Here is a 14,626-nt window from a genome sequence, read left to right as displayed (position 1 = left end):
TTATAATACTCAATAGGTTTCCTTCTGTTAAATACATTATGTACGAGGCCCGTTTTTTTATTCGCAGGCTTTTCACATTCATACCAGGTTCAGTGCAGTGAAGCTCAAGTTAAACAACACGCATTTTAACATGACAGTATTCCCGTTCATCTGCTTCACATGTACAGTATATTTATATCTCCATTTTTGGTTTATGATTGCCATTGCTTAAATGTTCGAATCCGTTTGGAAAATCCCCCATAAACCTGGTGGTAACAATTATGCAGGCATGAAGAAATACAGTAAAATGTTTTATATTTATACGTATAGAACAGATCTTTAGGCTGGTTTCCAATCTAACATAAATATCATGTGGCTAATGAGCTCAAACTATTCATCTAATTTTGAGTCAGACACAAGGCAGAGTAACAAGGCAATTAGCATAAAATACATAGTCATAGTACATAGGGCTACCTGAGTCGCTAAATCCTTCAAGAGGTGCTTTTTGAGTTTCACAACTACAGTTTTCCCACATATTTCAACTGTGCTAATAATGCTCAATATACTGTTTGTCTCGTTGAAGTAAAATAATTTATTAGTCTCAGGTTGGTTGGAAAAAAGAGGAACGGAGTAGGGTCCCGGTCGTGGGGAGGGTGCATTCATGCTTGTGTCGGTGAAGCAGCAACAAAGGGTGAAGATCACAAGTGTGTGGTTGTGTCAGATTTCCCGAAAGGTAAAAGACTGTGGCCGGGTTCGAGGAGTTCAGGCGGGGGAAAAGGCATTGAAGACCCTGTTGGTGTAGTGCAGGGGGTAGGCAAGACCAGGACCTCTCACCTATGGCCCAAAGTAAAGCACCACTTTCTCCAAATCCCCAGGAAATGACAGTATTTTCAACATTTTTTAGAGTAGCTTAATGGGTATTTTATAACTATTGTGCATCTTTGGGGGCAGAGGTTCTTTGCTGGAGGGATGGATTGCCCCCCCCTGGACCTGACTTGGCCTACCCCAGGTGTAGTGTTTAAGAAAACCTTCACTGTTTCTAGCAGCAACTTAGTCAAGGTTTTTAGCGTTTACAGTGGCTTTAGAACGTAATCATTATTATGTTGATGTCTGATTTTTAAATAAATTAAATTTATTTCATATTGATAAAAAAAATTGACACTGATCGCCCTACAATAATAAGAATATAAAAGTTTAGAAAAAACATGAAAAAACAATACTTCAATCATAGTGACATAGAGCCTCCCATCATAGTTGTGCTGTTTTTAATCGTTCCTAAATGTTTAGGTTAGTGGTAAATTCCATTCTTTACTTGTGATAAAGAAAGGTACAGCCTCTACACAAGCCTGAATGTAGGTTTGTTTATGAAAATAAAGACAGACTTCAACATAATAAAAATAAACTGAGGGATATGGATACTTCCTGAAGCCACTGTAGGTTTTCAAACGTAGTCTCTCGCTGGTGCGTCCCAAAGCGTTCAAAGGAAGGGGTTGCTGCTCTGTGACTGTGTGCGTGGGACCTGCCGTGGAGAGAGGGGCAGTAGGGGCTGGGGCAAGTTGGCGGGCAAGTCCAGGATGGCGGCGGGCGGCTGAGTGAATGACGAGGGCAGGACGGGGAGCGGGTGGTGCAGGGGCAGAGGCAGGGAGGGGCTGTACGAGAGCATGTGGGGGGGCAGCGGAGAGGTCGACGCTGGGCGCATCTGGTTCAGGGTGAGGCGCGGCTGGTCACAGTGGAAGGGATTTGTGGGAGATGGACTGCTCAGACCTGAGGAGAGAAAAGTGCTGTTAGGGGGGAACATGAGTAAGTGGACAGGGGATGGGTCAAGCATTCCAGAATTATTTACCAATGTTGTTCTCACATCAAAAACTTGTATGGTATGGCATTTTGATGAGAATATTCATGTTTTATAACTAATTTATTTATCCATTGAGTGTCACAGGACTTGTCAGAGCAGTGCAATCTGACATGAGACTGAGGACATTAAGTTGAAATAATAATAATTACAGGTAAACATAGGTATGGCGATTGGTACCTGAGAGGAAGGGGTTGTTGTGCATCTTAGTGGGTGGGTGTGGGGGGATGAGTGCGTCCAGGTTGACCAGTGAAGCTCCCGTAGGTCCCAGGAAAGTCTCCGGGGTCCTACACATGCGCGTCGCGGGAGTGCTGAGCGGAGGCGCCAATCGAGACAAGTTAAACATCTCCGGACTAGCCGTGTCTCTTCCATTTATCTGTGGTTTGGCTGAGGGCTCGGTCCCAAACGGATCCAATTCACCTCCAGCAAATGGGTCTGAGAGCGGCTTGGCACTGAACAGCTCTGCATCTGGATTACAACAATCAGATTAGTGTACGGGTGAATAAAGGCTTTGAGTGCCTTTGATGAACATTTCAAATGGTCCAGACAATATGACTTTATTCTGTCTAGTCGTTGTACTTTAAATGTTTATATATTATATTACAGTATATGTTTATCTGATAACGTAGCGCACCTGTGGGACTGGCCGGCAGAGGAGAGTTCACTTGAGGATACTCCTGTTTGTCCTCCTCTTCATTCTGTGCTATAAAAGGACTTGCCAAACCGTTCTCTGGAGGAGGAAGATATTGTTGTAATTATTTTTCTTGTGACAGCAGAAGTTCTTTAATTGAAACATTTAGAAACGCCACACCACTTTCAGACGGGCTGTGCCACACATCGTTGGCGACATTGGAGGAGGAGGCAGGCGCTGCTTCCCAGGGGTCTTTGCCAGGGCTGGAGCCTGATGCCCAAGGATTTGATGTTTTGGGACGCGGCTGGGTTGGTTCTGTCCAAGGACTACCACCCACCGGAGTGCTGGAGCGGACTCCTGAAATACAGGAGATTCAGATCTATAAAGTCCTTTCCACACACCAGATCACATACAGCAGCAAAGCAAAGCATTTATTGTAATAAGTGGCCACTGACCAACAGAGTGCCAGGGATCTGTAGTGACCTCGTTAACCTCTTTTGAGCTCCAGGGGTCCGAGGAGGGAGGTGGACCCTCAGATGAGGGCCCAAAGATGTCAACCAGGTCCAACATGGATGACTGCAGGGCATAGAAAACGTTATTGTTTAAAGGAATAGGCCGTTTTTGCATACTGAGATATGTTCTTATCTTAGTTTAACACCTTAGGAGGACTTCGACATCTGCGCAGTTACAGTAAGTGAAGATATCAGTGCGCGGACGTCGAAGTGCTCATAAGGTGTTCTTACGCCTTACAATATAGTAACCTTTTTACATTTAACCCCTCGTTTAATTTTGTGTGATTATACTTGTATCATGTAACTATTCACATAACTGTATTTCAATAGGGAAAACATGGAAGAGCTTGGTCGCCTCTAACTTCAATAATGCATCGGTTTTATATGGTGCTTTTCTGGACACTCAAAGGCGCTTTACATTGCATTATTCATTTACTCCATACTTGGTGGTGGTAAGCTACTATTGTAGCCACAGCTGCCCTGGGGTAGACAGATGGAAGCGAGGCTACCAGTCTGCGCCATCGCCCCCTCCGATCATAGATATCATATAATAAAGGCTAGATGTCTCGTAGGTGTATGTACTTTTTAAATAAACCATAACTTTCTACCAATTTTCAAACAGTTTTTTTTTTTTATAAATGTGAGAGATGTAGTTATGACACTGCATACATAAGAATAAAAACAATCTTTATTGCAACATGTTCCAGCATTCAGAATTACAGCCACGTTAATAACATTTGTAAGAAACCAAACCATTTGTAAATCCGTCAAGATTTCAGCGAGATAAGAGGATTTGTGTTTGTACCTAACTACAGATACCACAGAGCTCGCCAGAAAGCTTCCCTGTGGCAAGATGGCCGCCGGTAATGCCGGAAGTGAGTCCGCCTTAAGACATCTAGTTTTTATTATATGAAATCTATGCCTCCCACCACCACCAAACACTCACTCACTACATTCGCTAGGCTTCCTGGTGTTTCCCAAACGGTCTCCCATCCAAGTACCGACCAGCCCCTTCCCTGCTTCGCTTCCAAGGTGTAAAAGAATCGGGCAGAGCAAAGACAATATGGCCACATCCCGCTCTATGGACATATCTCTGGAAAAACGGTGGCCTATTCCTTTAAGTCACGGTAATTTAAGGACATATTCTGTGATTGAAGGTTTATGATTGTAATAAAACTATACATGTTTTATTATTTTTCACATATTGCAGTGAGCCAAGGATCAATGTTGTATTGGGGAAGTCTCTCGGTGGAAACCTTTTAAAAAACAGAAGACTTTTGTTTTTATAACCTGCTCAAGTGGAAGCCAATTTATCAGTTGGAATAATCAAATAAGAAATATAGGAGACCACAACATGCTGAGCCTTACCTTTATGACATACGGTAATGCATCGTGTCTGTCACTGGCACAATGTAAAAGAGCTAGCAGTGTGTTTTCAGCAAAACAACAGACTCAAGGTCAGAGAAGATAGAGTAATTACCATGGAGCAGGGTCTTTTTTTGTAGTGTCTCTTTCTTTCTGTCCCTGCCGAAGCGCTCTCATTTTCCTGATTTATGTTTTTATTCCTCTTTCTCTTTTTCACGATCCAAACTTCACTGCACCTCCTGCATTTTGTCCAAGAACCACCCACAAAAACAAACGCGACCGCCCACTTACTCCACGCTTTTACGCACACATGGTGAACTCATAGGTCTTTGCATCCGCCCACACGCAAACACATAAAAATATACTGAAATTACCTCCTGTTCCCCTGCCTGGCTCTCTACGCGGCTCTCGTCCAGCGCCTTCTGCAAAAGGGACTCGTCTCCTTGGCGACAGCGCTGTTCCTGCAGGCAGACCACGGCATTGACAGCAGCAGTAGACATGTCCATATTATATTAAAGTTTAAAGACACAATGGAGGCAAATGTGGTAACGACTGACCATAGCACGAATATCTTATACATCTATGGTGAAATGCTTTTAGAACCTGGTTACACTACTTTACTGCAGAGTAATAGCATAGTAATATAGGGTGAGAACTAGCAATAACCATGTTTAATGCATTATGCAGCATCATTTCCATATTATTATAAAGAAAATACCAACTGTGCTCCCAGATAACTGACAGTATTTACAATGGATTAGGGTTAGAATTAGGATTAGTCATATAACCATAAAATAGATTAGAAGCATGCCATGTAATTCCCGTAATGTTTTTTGGATTGTGGTTGAGAAAACTAGACTATGGGGAGCTACAACAGTTACTTCACAGCACCTGCTTCTCTTCGTTAAGGCTTGAAGTAATACATAGCACAGTGTGTCTGTTATCACTATGGTAACAGGGGAAGCAAGGGCTCGCAGGACAAAGGTGGGCGAATACGTTTCCACAAATGTTTCATCAATTGAATTTGGAATTGGACACTTGTGTTGTGTGAGTGTGGGAGCATGTTTTTGCAATCTCTTTAGACTACATTGATCCAAAACCTTTTATTTGTTTGTATCTCACCTTCTGGCTCTCCTCTCGGCTCATTGCGAGGGCCAACTGTAGCTGCAGCTCCTCCTCACCGCTGGTCTGCGGTCTGGCCTGCTCCAAGTCTGACGCAGCGTGCGGAGAGGAGGACGATGCTGAAAGAAAACAGAGAGACCAGTCTGTTGAGTCGACCGGGGCAGGAACATAAGGCTCAGGGGCGCCCATTTGAATATCCTATGCTGCAGTATTGACAGTGCAGCTGCTGAACAGTGCTGCCGGAGCCAAGATGCTTAATTTCAGCACAGAGTGTTCACTGGGGGCACCCGGTGGAATACCAATGTGCACCTTTAATGAGAAATTGGCACCCGGCCTCCCATAGAGAAAACAGGTCTAAAAAGGGTCTAAAATAAATGTACATTGAACAAAAGTATTACTAAACAGAACAAGTGTACTGCAATAAAATGTAAAAAGCCCTGGTCGCACAAGAGTTTTCCCATTGTGGCAAAGGTTTTCCAAGATGAGCTAGAAAAATGACATTAAATATCCAAAACTAAAATACAATAATTCAAAGAAGCTGTTATTGAACCAGACCCCCAGTAAAAAGAAACACATGTGACGTGAGTGCTGCGTGCTCACAGTTAAAGGAGGACGGAGAGCCTCTGGAGCGGCTGAACTCCTCTCCGTACAGGACGGCCATGCTAGGCTGGCTGGTGCGTCTGCCCGGGTGGTAGGCAGGAGGGATGCCCCCGTACACGCCCCCCACACTGCTTGCTCCCCCTCCACTGCCGCTGCCTCCACCCGCCATCCGCTCTTTGGTCTTTAAGGCCTGGCTCCGCTCCTGACGCAGCCGCTCTTCGTCCCGCAGGAGACACACCAACTGTCGGGACTTTTCCCTCACGTTGGCCCCTTGATCTCGGCCATCGCGGTCAATGTACTGAAAGTCCCGAAGAGTCTACAAAAGATAAAAAACAAGGACGGTTAGTATGATTAAAAGGCAGCACTGATAATACAAAGGGACACTTTGTTTAATATAAATGAATTATTGATTTTACAAGTTTGGTACATGCTGACAAAGGAAACCATTGAGCCCAAATGAATATCACAAATACATTTTGATATATTTGGACACTTCGGTCTCCAAGATGATCTGATAGCAGCAAAAACGGCCAATTTTAGGTGAGTTTGACAAGGGTAAAATAGTAATGAATAGAATAATTATCTTTCAAAAGCAGAAGATAACCTGTAACAATAAGACCATCAGTTCTGTGGGTAATAGATAGAATAGAATAGACAAACATAAGCTTACACAAGGCTTTGTTGAAACACTTTAAAGACTACATATTGACAATAAAATGGGCAGCTTTGGATCTGAAAAACATATCAATCAACCTCTAGTAGGTTGTCAATATTGTAATATTTAGCGTTGTCTGTTTTAGATTATGCGGTTTGAAGATAGAGCTTGACTAACAAGAAAATCTTTTCAGGGCCGGCCGGGGCATAGGCGACCCAGGCAGCTAGAGTGCCATCTGCTGGAGGAGGCGTCGAATAGCGCTTTAAAGCAGAACTAAGTAACTCATGCCCCTAGAGGCCATAAGCGCCACTGCAGGTGTCGTAGCATGTTGTGTTTTTTAACTCATTAATTGTCCATGAGAGTAAATACTAGGCTGACAGAAAAGACAAAGGGATATTGTACATCCAATTACACAATGGGGATATTTTTTTCACTCAAACTCAGCTGTAAATATATAAAGTCAAACTAGCCCGCAGCTAGCTTTGCCCGTTAGCCTGTTAGCTTCTTCTTTGTGATTCAATTAGTGTGTATTGCGATCCGGAGGCAGGAAAGTTACAATTCTGGTTTTCTGGCCATTTTCGGACATAACTTAGGAACAGAAAGTAATAGAGACTTGGAACTAGAGATTTCAAGCTTTGAAATACCCTCCCCCCTTTTCCATATCCAAAGTGTGTACAAAGCATTGGGATAGAAAAAACAAAAAAACAAAAAAACAAAGCAAAACAATAGAATGCTATTTGGGTGAAGACAATAGAAAAGAAAAGGCTTTGTACATGTGTGCTACAGAAACACACAGAAATATTAATGGAAATTAATAAATTAATATTAATGTTTACTGAAGTTTTGACTCCACATGCAGATTACCTGGATAGTGAAAGCATTCTCTCGACATTGTTGTGCTACTCTTTCAGATCCGGTCTTCAACAAATAATCCAGCAGTGTCAGGGCCTGCACAGAAGTTATACAGGTCAGAAACACTTAGAGATGCTTTTTTGAAGGCATTCATGGGTTTTTCTTTCCTGACTGCATTGTATAAAATCTAATCAGACCTTGTACACATGTCTCCAGTTTTTCCCGCTGTCATTGAGCCGTTTCCACACCATGCCCATGACCTCAGCAAACGCGACCACATTGAAGGTCAAGTCAGCGATTTCTGACATCAGAGACGAGGACGGGCCCCACGGATCATTGGACGTGGCCTCACGGACCTGCGCAGCACCACAACATACGGCTTTGTCTCTCTCAGTACAATAAAGAAAGAGTACAATAAAGATGTAGCAGGAAGTAAGATACCACTGTAAAATTATGGATTTTCTGTTTTAGATTTTAAAAAGTCCAGTAAGGTGAATATGTGTAGCTTTAAAGAAACTCACAAGGAAATGTTTGCACTTGCAACTTTTTTTTTCTTTTTAAATAGTGAAGTTGTGACCAAAGAACACATTAAATTGGTATTTAAAGCCAGCAGACTCTACTGTATTACGGACAGTTCTCTGCCTTAAGTTTTATTTTGACAAACAATTGCAATAACATGTTGTCTGGCTAAAAATTAGGAGCACGTTTGCTGTTGCTGCGATATTTATGTATGCTCTGTTGAACATACATATGGTAAATATGAAAAAAGAATAGGCCTACAGTAAAAATAAGTGTTTTACTCTTTACCCCTTCAGACTTATGGACCCCCTCGCAAACGAGATGGAACATCTCAAGGGGCATTCCATAAATAAACTTACTTATAACTTACTTACTTACTTCAAATTAAAATACAGTACAATTCGACAGTGCAGACTACCAACCAGGAAATAGCTTTAAACACAAAGCACAGGAAAAACAAAACAAAATTTTTGCTGTGACACAATAATTAGCATCGTAGTGAATTAAGTCAAGAATATAATAATTTTGTGTTTTTAAATTGTTTTATCTTTCTGTGAAGCGCTTTGGTCTCCCTGGTTTCAAAGTGCTATATAAATAAACTTTCATAATTGATTGAATTTACACTACCGCTCAAAAGTTTGGGGGTCACTTAAAATATAGTCACTTATTTTTTTTTATAGAAAAGCACCGATTTTTTAGCCTGGCTAACACCAGACTAAAATCACAAGTGATATTTAGTCTGGGGACCACCAATTCATTTTCTCGTAGGAGAGGTGTGGTTTACGATCGTCCATACTCGTTTATTGGGCGATACGAAAAAAAAAAAAAAAAGTCTCATGCGTCTGCACGTAGCCATGGCCAATCGTATCATCGTATGAGATGACGTATGACGCACCCGCTGTAAACATTTGAGCTAAATTATTTAGAACAAGGTCTAAAGCTTGATCAAAAAATACCATCGCGTCTGCTGCTGTCACGTTGGATCCGTAAATAAACTACAAGCTTCCGTATATCGAAGAGCACGTCATCGTCTTGCCGTCCCTCCTCGCTCTGTGATTGGTTCCCAAATCCACCGGAGATTTGGCCATGGTCCCCAGGCTGTTGTGCAGTTCGAAATAATTCGAGCGCACACAGCAGCATGGTGTTAGCCAGGTTACCGATTTTTTTCAATGAGCATAACATTAAATTAATCAGAAATACAGACATTGTTAATGTTGTAAATGCACATTCTAGCCGGAAACGGGTGATTTTTAATGGAATACCTATAGGTGTTCTTATGGTACATTGTGTTAGCTGATTGTGTTAAATGTAAATGATTAGAAAACCCTCGTGTACATATTTTTATCGGGGTGACTCACTTTTTTCAGCATCAGGAGGATGCTATTGAGGAGGCAACACAAAGTACTAATTAGTAACCGGCGCTTCATAGGCTGGTCTGCTCCTAAAGGGCCCAGTAGCGTCGAAAGATGGGTCAAATGCAGAGGACATATTTCCCTATAGAGTTGTATAATGACAAATAATGCACCTTAGCACTTAAACATTTAAAGATTGCCACTGAATTTGGCCGGATCTTGCACCTGACGAAATGACAGTGCAGGCTTCTAGCGATTATTTTCTGAGTGGCGGAGTTGTAGCGCTATGTGCCTTTGCCACTTGCGAGAGGGCGTTGCTTATTAAAAGAGAGGACTGAAGCGTGGTTTATTACAGTACAAGCAGCACTGAGAGCGGTGCTCTGATGGCAGCCTCACATTCATTTCCTCGTCTACATATTGCTGCCTTGTGTTCTTCCCTAAGCATTATAGGCTCTCACAGGTCAAACAAAAAACTTGATTAACCCCATTGTGAGCTAAACAATGTTCATGTTCTGAGAGAAAGAGTTGCAGCCAAGGCAAGGCAATCTTCATTTATACATTTCATACACAAGGCAACTCAATGCGCTGGTCACGCTGTGGCACGTGACGGTTCTTGTGTTAATGTGACCAAAACAAAAGCGCATGTTCACCCCCACTCCCCCACAACCCCTCTCCCTCCCCCTCGCCCCTTCCCGGCCGCGGAGTCTGGTTGGAGGAAAAAGGCTGTTGTACATAAAATCGCCATTGGCTATGGGTGTTTCTCCATCCCACGCACTTCCAACTTAAATGTGCTAATCTAGAGTGGCAAGATCTGAAAGTGCGCTCCTACTAAGCCAAAATGTCACGCTATAGTCTGCGTTTAGAAACACAACATCGTGCCCTTTAACACAATACATTTGCAATTTTCATAATCAAATTCTCCGTAATTGATTTTTTTTTTATATATATGTAAGTAACTGGAGTTAAGGTTTACAAGGGTTATAACCTTGAAGGTTCCACAGTGTGGCTTTAGATGAAATACTAATACTAATTTGTAATGGCTACTTTTTATTTTGCTGTTTGGTGGTCATAAAGCAGGCAGCAAACACACTACTGGAGCGTTGAGGGATAGAGTGGCTGATTTTACAATGGTGTCTTTTTTCCAAAGCAGTTTAGCAGCAGCAGCAGTTTACTTTTGATTACAGATTGTTGACAAAGTTGAGTTGTGACCCTTTAAGGGATTAAATACCTTGATTTCCGCCTCTGAATAGTTGTGCACAATATTCTTCACCTGACGACGAAGGGCAGAGGTTGTCATGGCGCCCGGTGATGGGGGAGGGAGAAGGGCAATGAACAAACACGGACCAGCCGCAAGTCAAGGCAAAGCAGTCTCCTCCACTTTGTCAGGATGCTGAATGGCGTACCTGAAAGTAAAAAAGTAGTTTTTTTTTTATTATTGCACTACAATCATTAAAATTCCCATATAATTCAGACATGTAAAAAATATGAAAAGAAAAGCTTAACCTGACCGTGTGTGAACATTGTCAGTGCATTGGGACGTCACAATAACTGTTTCTCACTGTAAAGTAGGTCGTACAAAAGCAGTTTCTCAGGTGTCTGATCAAACTTCATCCTCACTTCTTTTATTCAGGCCAACTCTTGCGCTTGCAGGCACAAGACAATGCACACACCCAACCCACATTCACAAAGGGACACAGGGGATCTCATCACCAAGAGCTGATGTGAAGCCTTTCACTCTCTGAGCTCTGCTTTAAACAGGCATTGCCCAAAAATCTGAACTGAGGTGACCCTAATGAGCCAAAACAATACTAGAATGTACCATGTGGCCTGTGAGTGTTAACATAATCCAGCAATATATTAGATTTCTTTTCTTTTCTTTTGCTTATTTCTGCTTGGTGTTATTGGTGGTCCGACATCAGTATATTATTGTACGTGCATACATCTGCAAACCCAGAACTTCCTTTCTGAAACCATTGTAGAAAGGCCAACCACTCTATGACCCTTTGCTCTCAGTAGATGATTGATGCACACATTGTCTAAATACACCAGGTCTATATTATTAACAGTCCCTTTGACTTTTATCACATTAGTCAAGATGAAAACTTGTTGAAAACTGCTAAGGTCAAAAGGCAGGTCTTGCAAATTGCCTTCTTCAAGGGCCTCACAACTGTGAGTGGAGTGCACAGTTGTTAATGGTCTAAATGGTCTCAACTTACAAAGCACTTTTCTACCTTTATCAGGCCCAAAGCACTTTACAGTAGGGCTGCAACTAACGATTATTTTGGTAATCGATTAATCGACCGATTATTTTTACGATTAATCGATTAATCGCTTGGCTGTGAAAGGTGCATGGAAATTGTATTTTTTTCAATTTTTTTATCACATAAAGCTAAAGTGGCGCCGCTTGAGGACACGTGGATGGAGTAAACTTAAAGTAAACGTTTGTAGGAGTCTCTTTGTGCTAATTCTGCTTTGATTGGAAGAGACAAAGACAGATATTTATGAAATTTACGATGTACAAAACACTGCAGACCCTAACTTTAAAAAACAAAGTAGGTTTTCATCCAAAATAAATAAGTGTCTTGTCTTTTTTGCTCAATTTTAGTCTGTGTTTACTAGAAAACGATTAATCGATTACTGGAATAGTTGACAACTATTTTTGTAATCGATTAGTTGTCGATTAATCGATTTGTTGTTTCAGCCCTACTTTACAGCAAGGAACATTTCACTCATTCACTTTCTCATTCATACACCAATGTACGCAGACACTGGAGGCAAGTAGGGTGAAGTGTCTTGCCCAAGGACACAACAACAGTGTGCATTTCCTGTAGCTGGGATCTCTATACCAGAGACCAGAGGCCGGGGGTTTTGCCCGGGGTTTCTGCGGCGCTTTGAAGACGCATCACGACTCGCTGAGGGCCAGGACTCCTCACGGGACACAGCGGTGGACAGTGCGTCTCTCTGCCTTTAAGCAGCGACTTCAAGGTATGATACAGACTTAGTGGATGTATTTGCTTTCGGTGCCATGGTAGAAGTTAAAGCTTCTTTATTCATTGTATATTAGATATGTCTATTTACTACTGAATTTGCACACCCTGAGCTGATGTAACAAGTGAATTTCTCCATTGTGAGATCAATGACGGCTGATCTTAACACACGAGCGTGATTATCCGCAGAGTTTCATTGTCATTTACTGCTGAGTTTTTTTTTCATTTTTTTCATAAAACCTGGACACAGACAGGAGCCTGATCAGCCTCTGTCCACACAGCTGAGCCAGAGCCTTGTGTGAAGACCTTCCTCCTCTGTAGCCTTTGTCTTGTTTTGTAGTAGACCTGTTTTTGGCCTGGTTTATGTCGTTTAGTCCTTGGCTTGATATGGCTTAATATTTACAGAAAATCATAGTCCTACTAAATGTATCAGCTATTCAAAATACACAATTTAGTGCAATGTACAATAGGATAAAGTTGGCCAAATAAGTTATTGTTGGTGCGCCCCAACTCCCCCCCCCCCCCAACCGACTCAATTCATGTTTCTTATGTGGCCTCTTATGAACATTAATGCGCACCCCTTCTCTATACAGAGATCCACAGAGAAAACCAAGGACAAAAGACAGTGTGCCTCAGCAACTTCAACCAATATCACCTTTCTGCATTTGTGTGTTTTCTGACATAGACAGAACACACTACGCTGCCTCTGCTGTAGTTAAAGTCACCACCTTCCACGCCTGTCCTACAACAGCATCGAACAGTCCAGACAGGGGAGCAGGATCAGACCAATATGTGTGATATATTTCTTTTGTTACGTTGTTATGTATGTTATAATTGTAGACTACTGGTTTATTATAGGAATCTTCTTTAACTTCAATAATGCACACATGGGGGATGGTTCCATCCAGAGCCAAGGCAGAGGTGGTGAAGTATCTGAAATATTTACTCAAGTAAGAGTAACTTAACGGTCAAGTAACTGTACTCAAGAAGACTTAAAAAGTACCAGTGGAAAATGCAACTTGTGTACTGAGTACCGAGTAACTGTTTGTTCATAAAAACCTGATTTACGATGCAGTAGTGACATAAATTATGTAAATATCATAGTATTTCCAAAGGAAATGCTTTTGTCGGATGGATAAAGTAGGCCTCCATGAAACACAGACTACATCTACTTTAGTCAACATGAAGCTTTTGCCACTTAAAGATTGTGGCACAAGAAACTATTTTTTTTTTCACTCAAATAATAGTACAGACAAATACTTCATATAATAAAAGTACCATATGGTAAAACACTTCAAAAAGCAACTCATGTACTTGAGTAAATTTAACTGAATACTACTCTGAGCCTAGGTGACAAAAAGAAAGCTTTAAATCAGAAATATTTTTAGACAAAACAAAAATATTTTTTGTTAATTCTCTAATACAGTACCAGTGATCAAGGACCAGGGCAGCACTTCAAGGTCACGCATTAACAGTCCGACTAAACTATTTCTTTGAAAGAGAGTGGCAAACGCACGTTTTCTCTCTCTGATGCGTCAAAACTACTCGCGGTTTACGTCACTGCGTTGTCCACGCTGATAGCAGCGCATGCGCTTTAACCGCAGGTATGTGCAGGTGGCCAAGGAGAGCATCAGGATGAGGGTCTGCTCTGCTTGAGGCTACATCGCCACAGTCACACACGCCTCTTGTGCGGAGGAGAGCACGTTGCTATTTGATGTGTTCAGCTATAGCCACCATTAGCGGAACACATTTAGCAGACAATACGCTGCTAATACCGCACGCGCTCTAAAAGTAGAAAGAGCATACGCCTAATAGCGTATCTCCCCTTACCTCAGCCATCTCCAGTCTTGCCCGGTACACCGAGCATCTTCAGAGCTTGGGTTCCTCTCTTCCAGGCGTCCTCAGCGTCGCCAGTAGCCCACCATTCCCCCACTAGGATAAACTGCTTCGTTCTGAACACGCAAACGCTGTAAATCTGGAGTCCAGTGACGGGAACAGGTCTATCCCGGAGGATGGGAGCTACTCACGCGGCCAAACGGTGCTAAGATCCGCATAGGACACGGATAAGCCACACGGCTCTCTCTCACCCCCTCACGGCCCGGGAAGCAGCGCTCGAGCGCACGGGCGCACACAGCAGTCACAACGCGGTGCGTAAAAGGGGGCGGGCTTAGAAGAGCGTCATTTGCAAAGTCAGCATCAC

General features: G+C 42.4%; 1 protein-coding gene across 2 annotated transcripts; it reads right to left on the bottom strand.

Moving 5' to 3' along the window:
- Positions 1–1,361: 1,361 nt before the first annotated feature.
- epn3b (epsin 3b) lies at positions 1,362–14,575 on the bottom strand. 2 transcript variants are annotated; one of them, XM_079553180.1, is made up of 12 exons: positions 14,257–14,575; positions 10,668–10,842; positions 7,766–7,924; positions 7,581–7,664; positions 6,062–6,377; positions 5,462–5,580; positions 4,714–4,800; positions 2,918–3,038; positions 2,643–2,819; positions 2,466–2,561; positions 2,012–2,299; positions 1,362–1,743 (listed from the first exon to the last, which is right to left on the bottom strand). In XM_079553180.1, exons 2-12 carry the CDS (start codon positions 10,734–10,736, stop codon positions 1,457–1,459), a joined length of 1,803 nt encoding a protein of 600 aa, XP_079409306.1. In that variant the 5' UTR covers positions 10,737–10,842; positions 14,257–14,575; the 3' UTR covers positions 1,362–1,456. The 2 variants fall into 2 exon arrangements, with proteins under 2 accessions (XP_079409306.1, XP_079409307.1); XM_079553181.1 differs by having other exon boundaries at positions 2,646–2,819.
- Between the last annotated feature and the right edge of the window lie 51 nt (positions 14,576–14,626).

This window comes from Gobius niger (assembly GCF_951799975.1).
Source record: "Gobius niger genome assembly, chromosome: 3".
NCBI lineage: Eukaryota > Metazoa > Chordata > Actinopteri > Gobiiformes > Gobiidae > Gobius > Gobius niger.
The sequence above is the reverse complement of the archived record's forward strand: the minus strand, read 5'-3'. Positions and strand labels throughout refer to the sequence as shown.

Coding starts and splice junctions, on each gene's coding strand:
- epn3b (XM_079553180.1), bottom strand. CDS start 10,736: ATGACAACCTCTGCCCTTCGTCGTCAGGTGAAGAATATTGTGCACAAC. Junction 2,820..2,917: donor AGATCCCTGGCACTCTGTTG/GTCAGTGGCCAC, acceptor CCTGTATTTCAG/GAGTCCGCTCCAGCACTCCG. Junction 2,300..2,465: donor TCTGCCGGCCAGTCCCACAG/GTGCGCTACGTT, acceptor GTTGTAATCCAG/ATGCAGAGCTGTTCAGTGCC.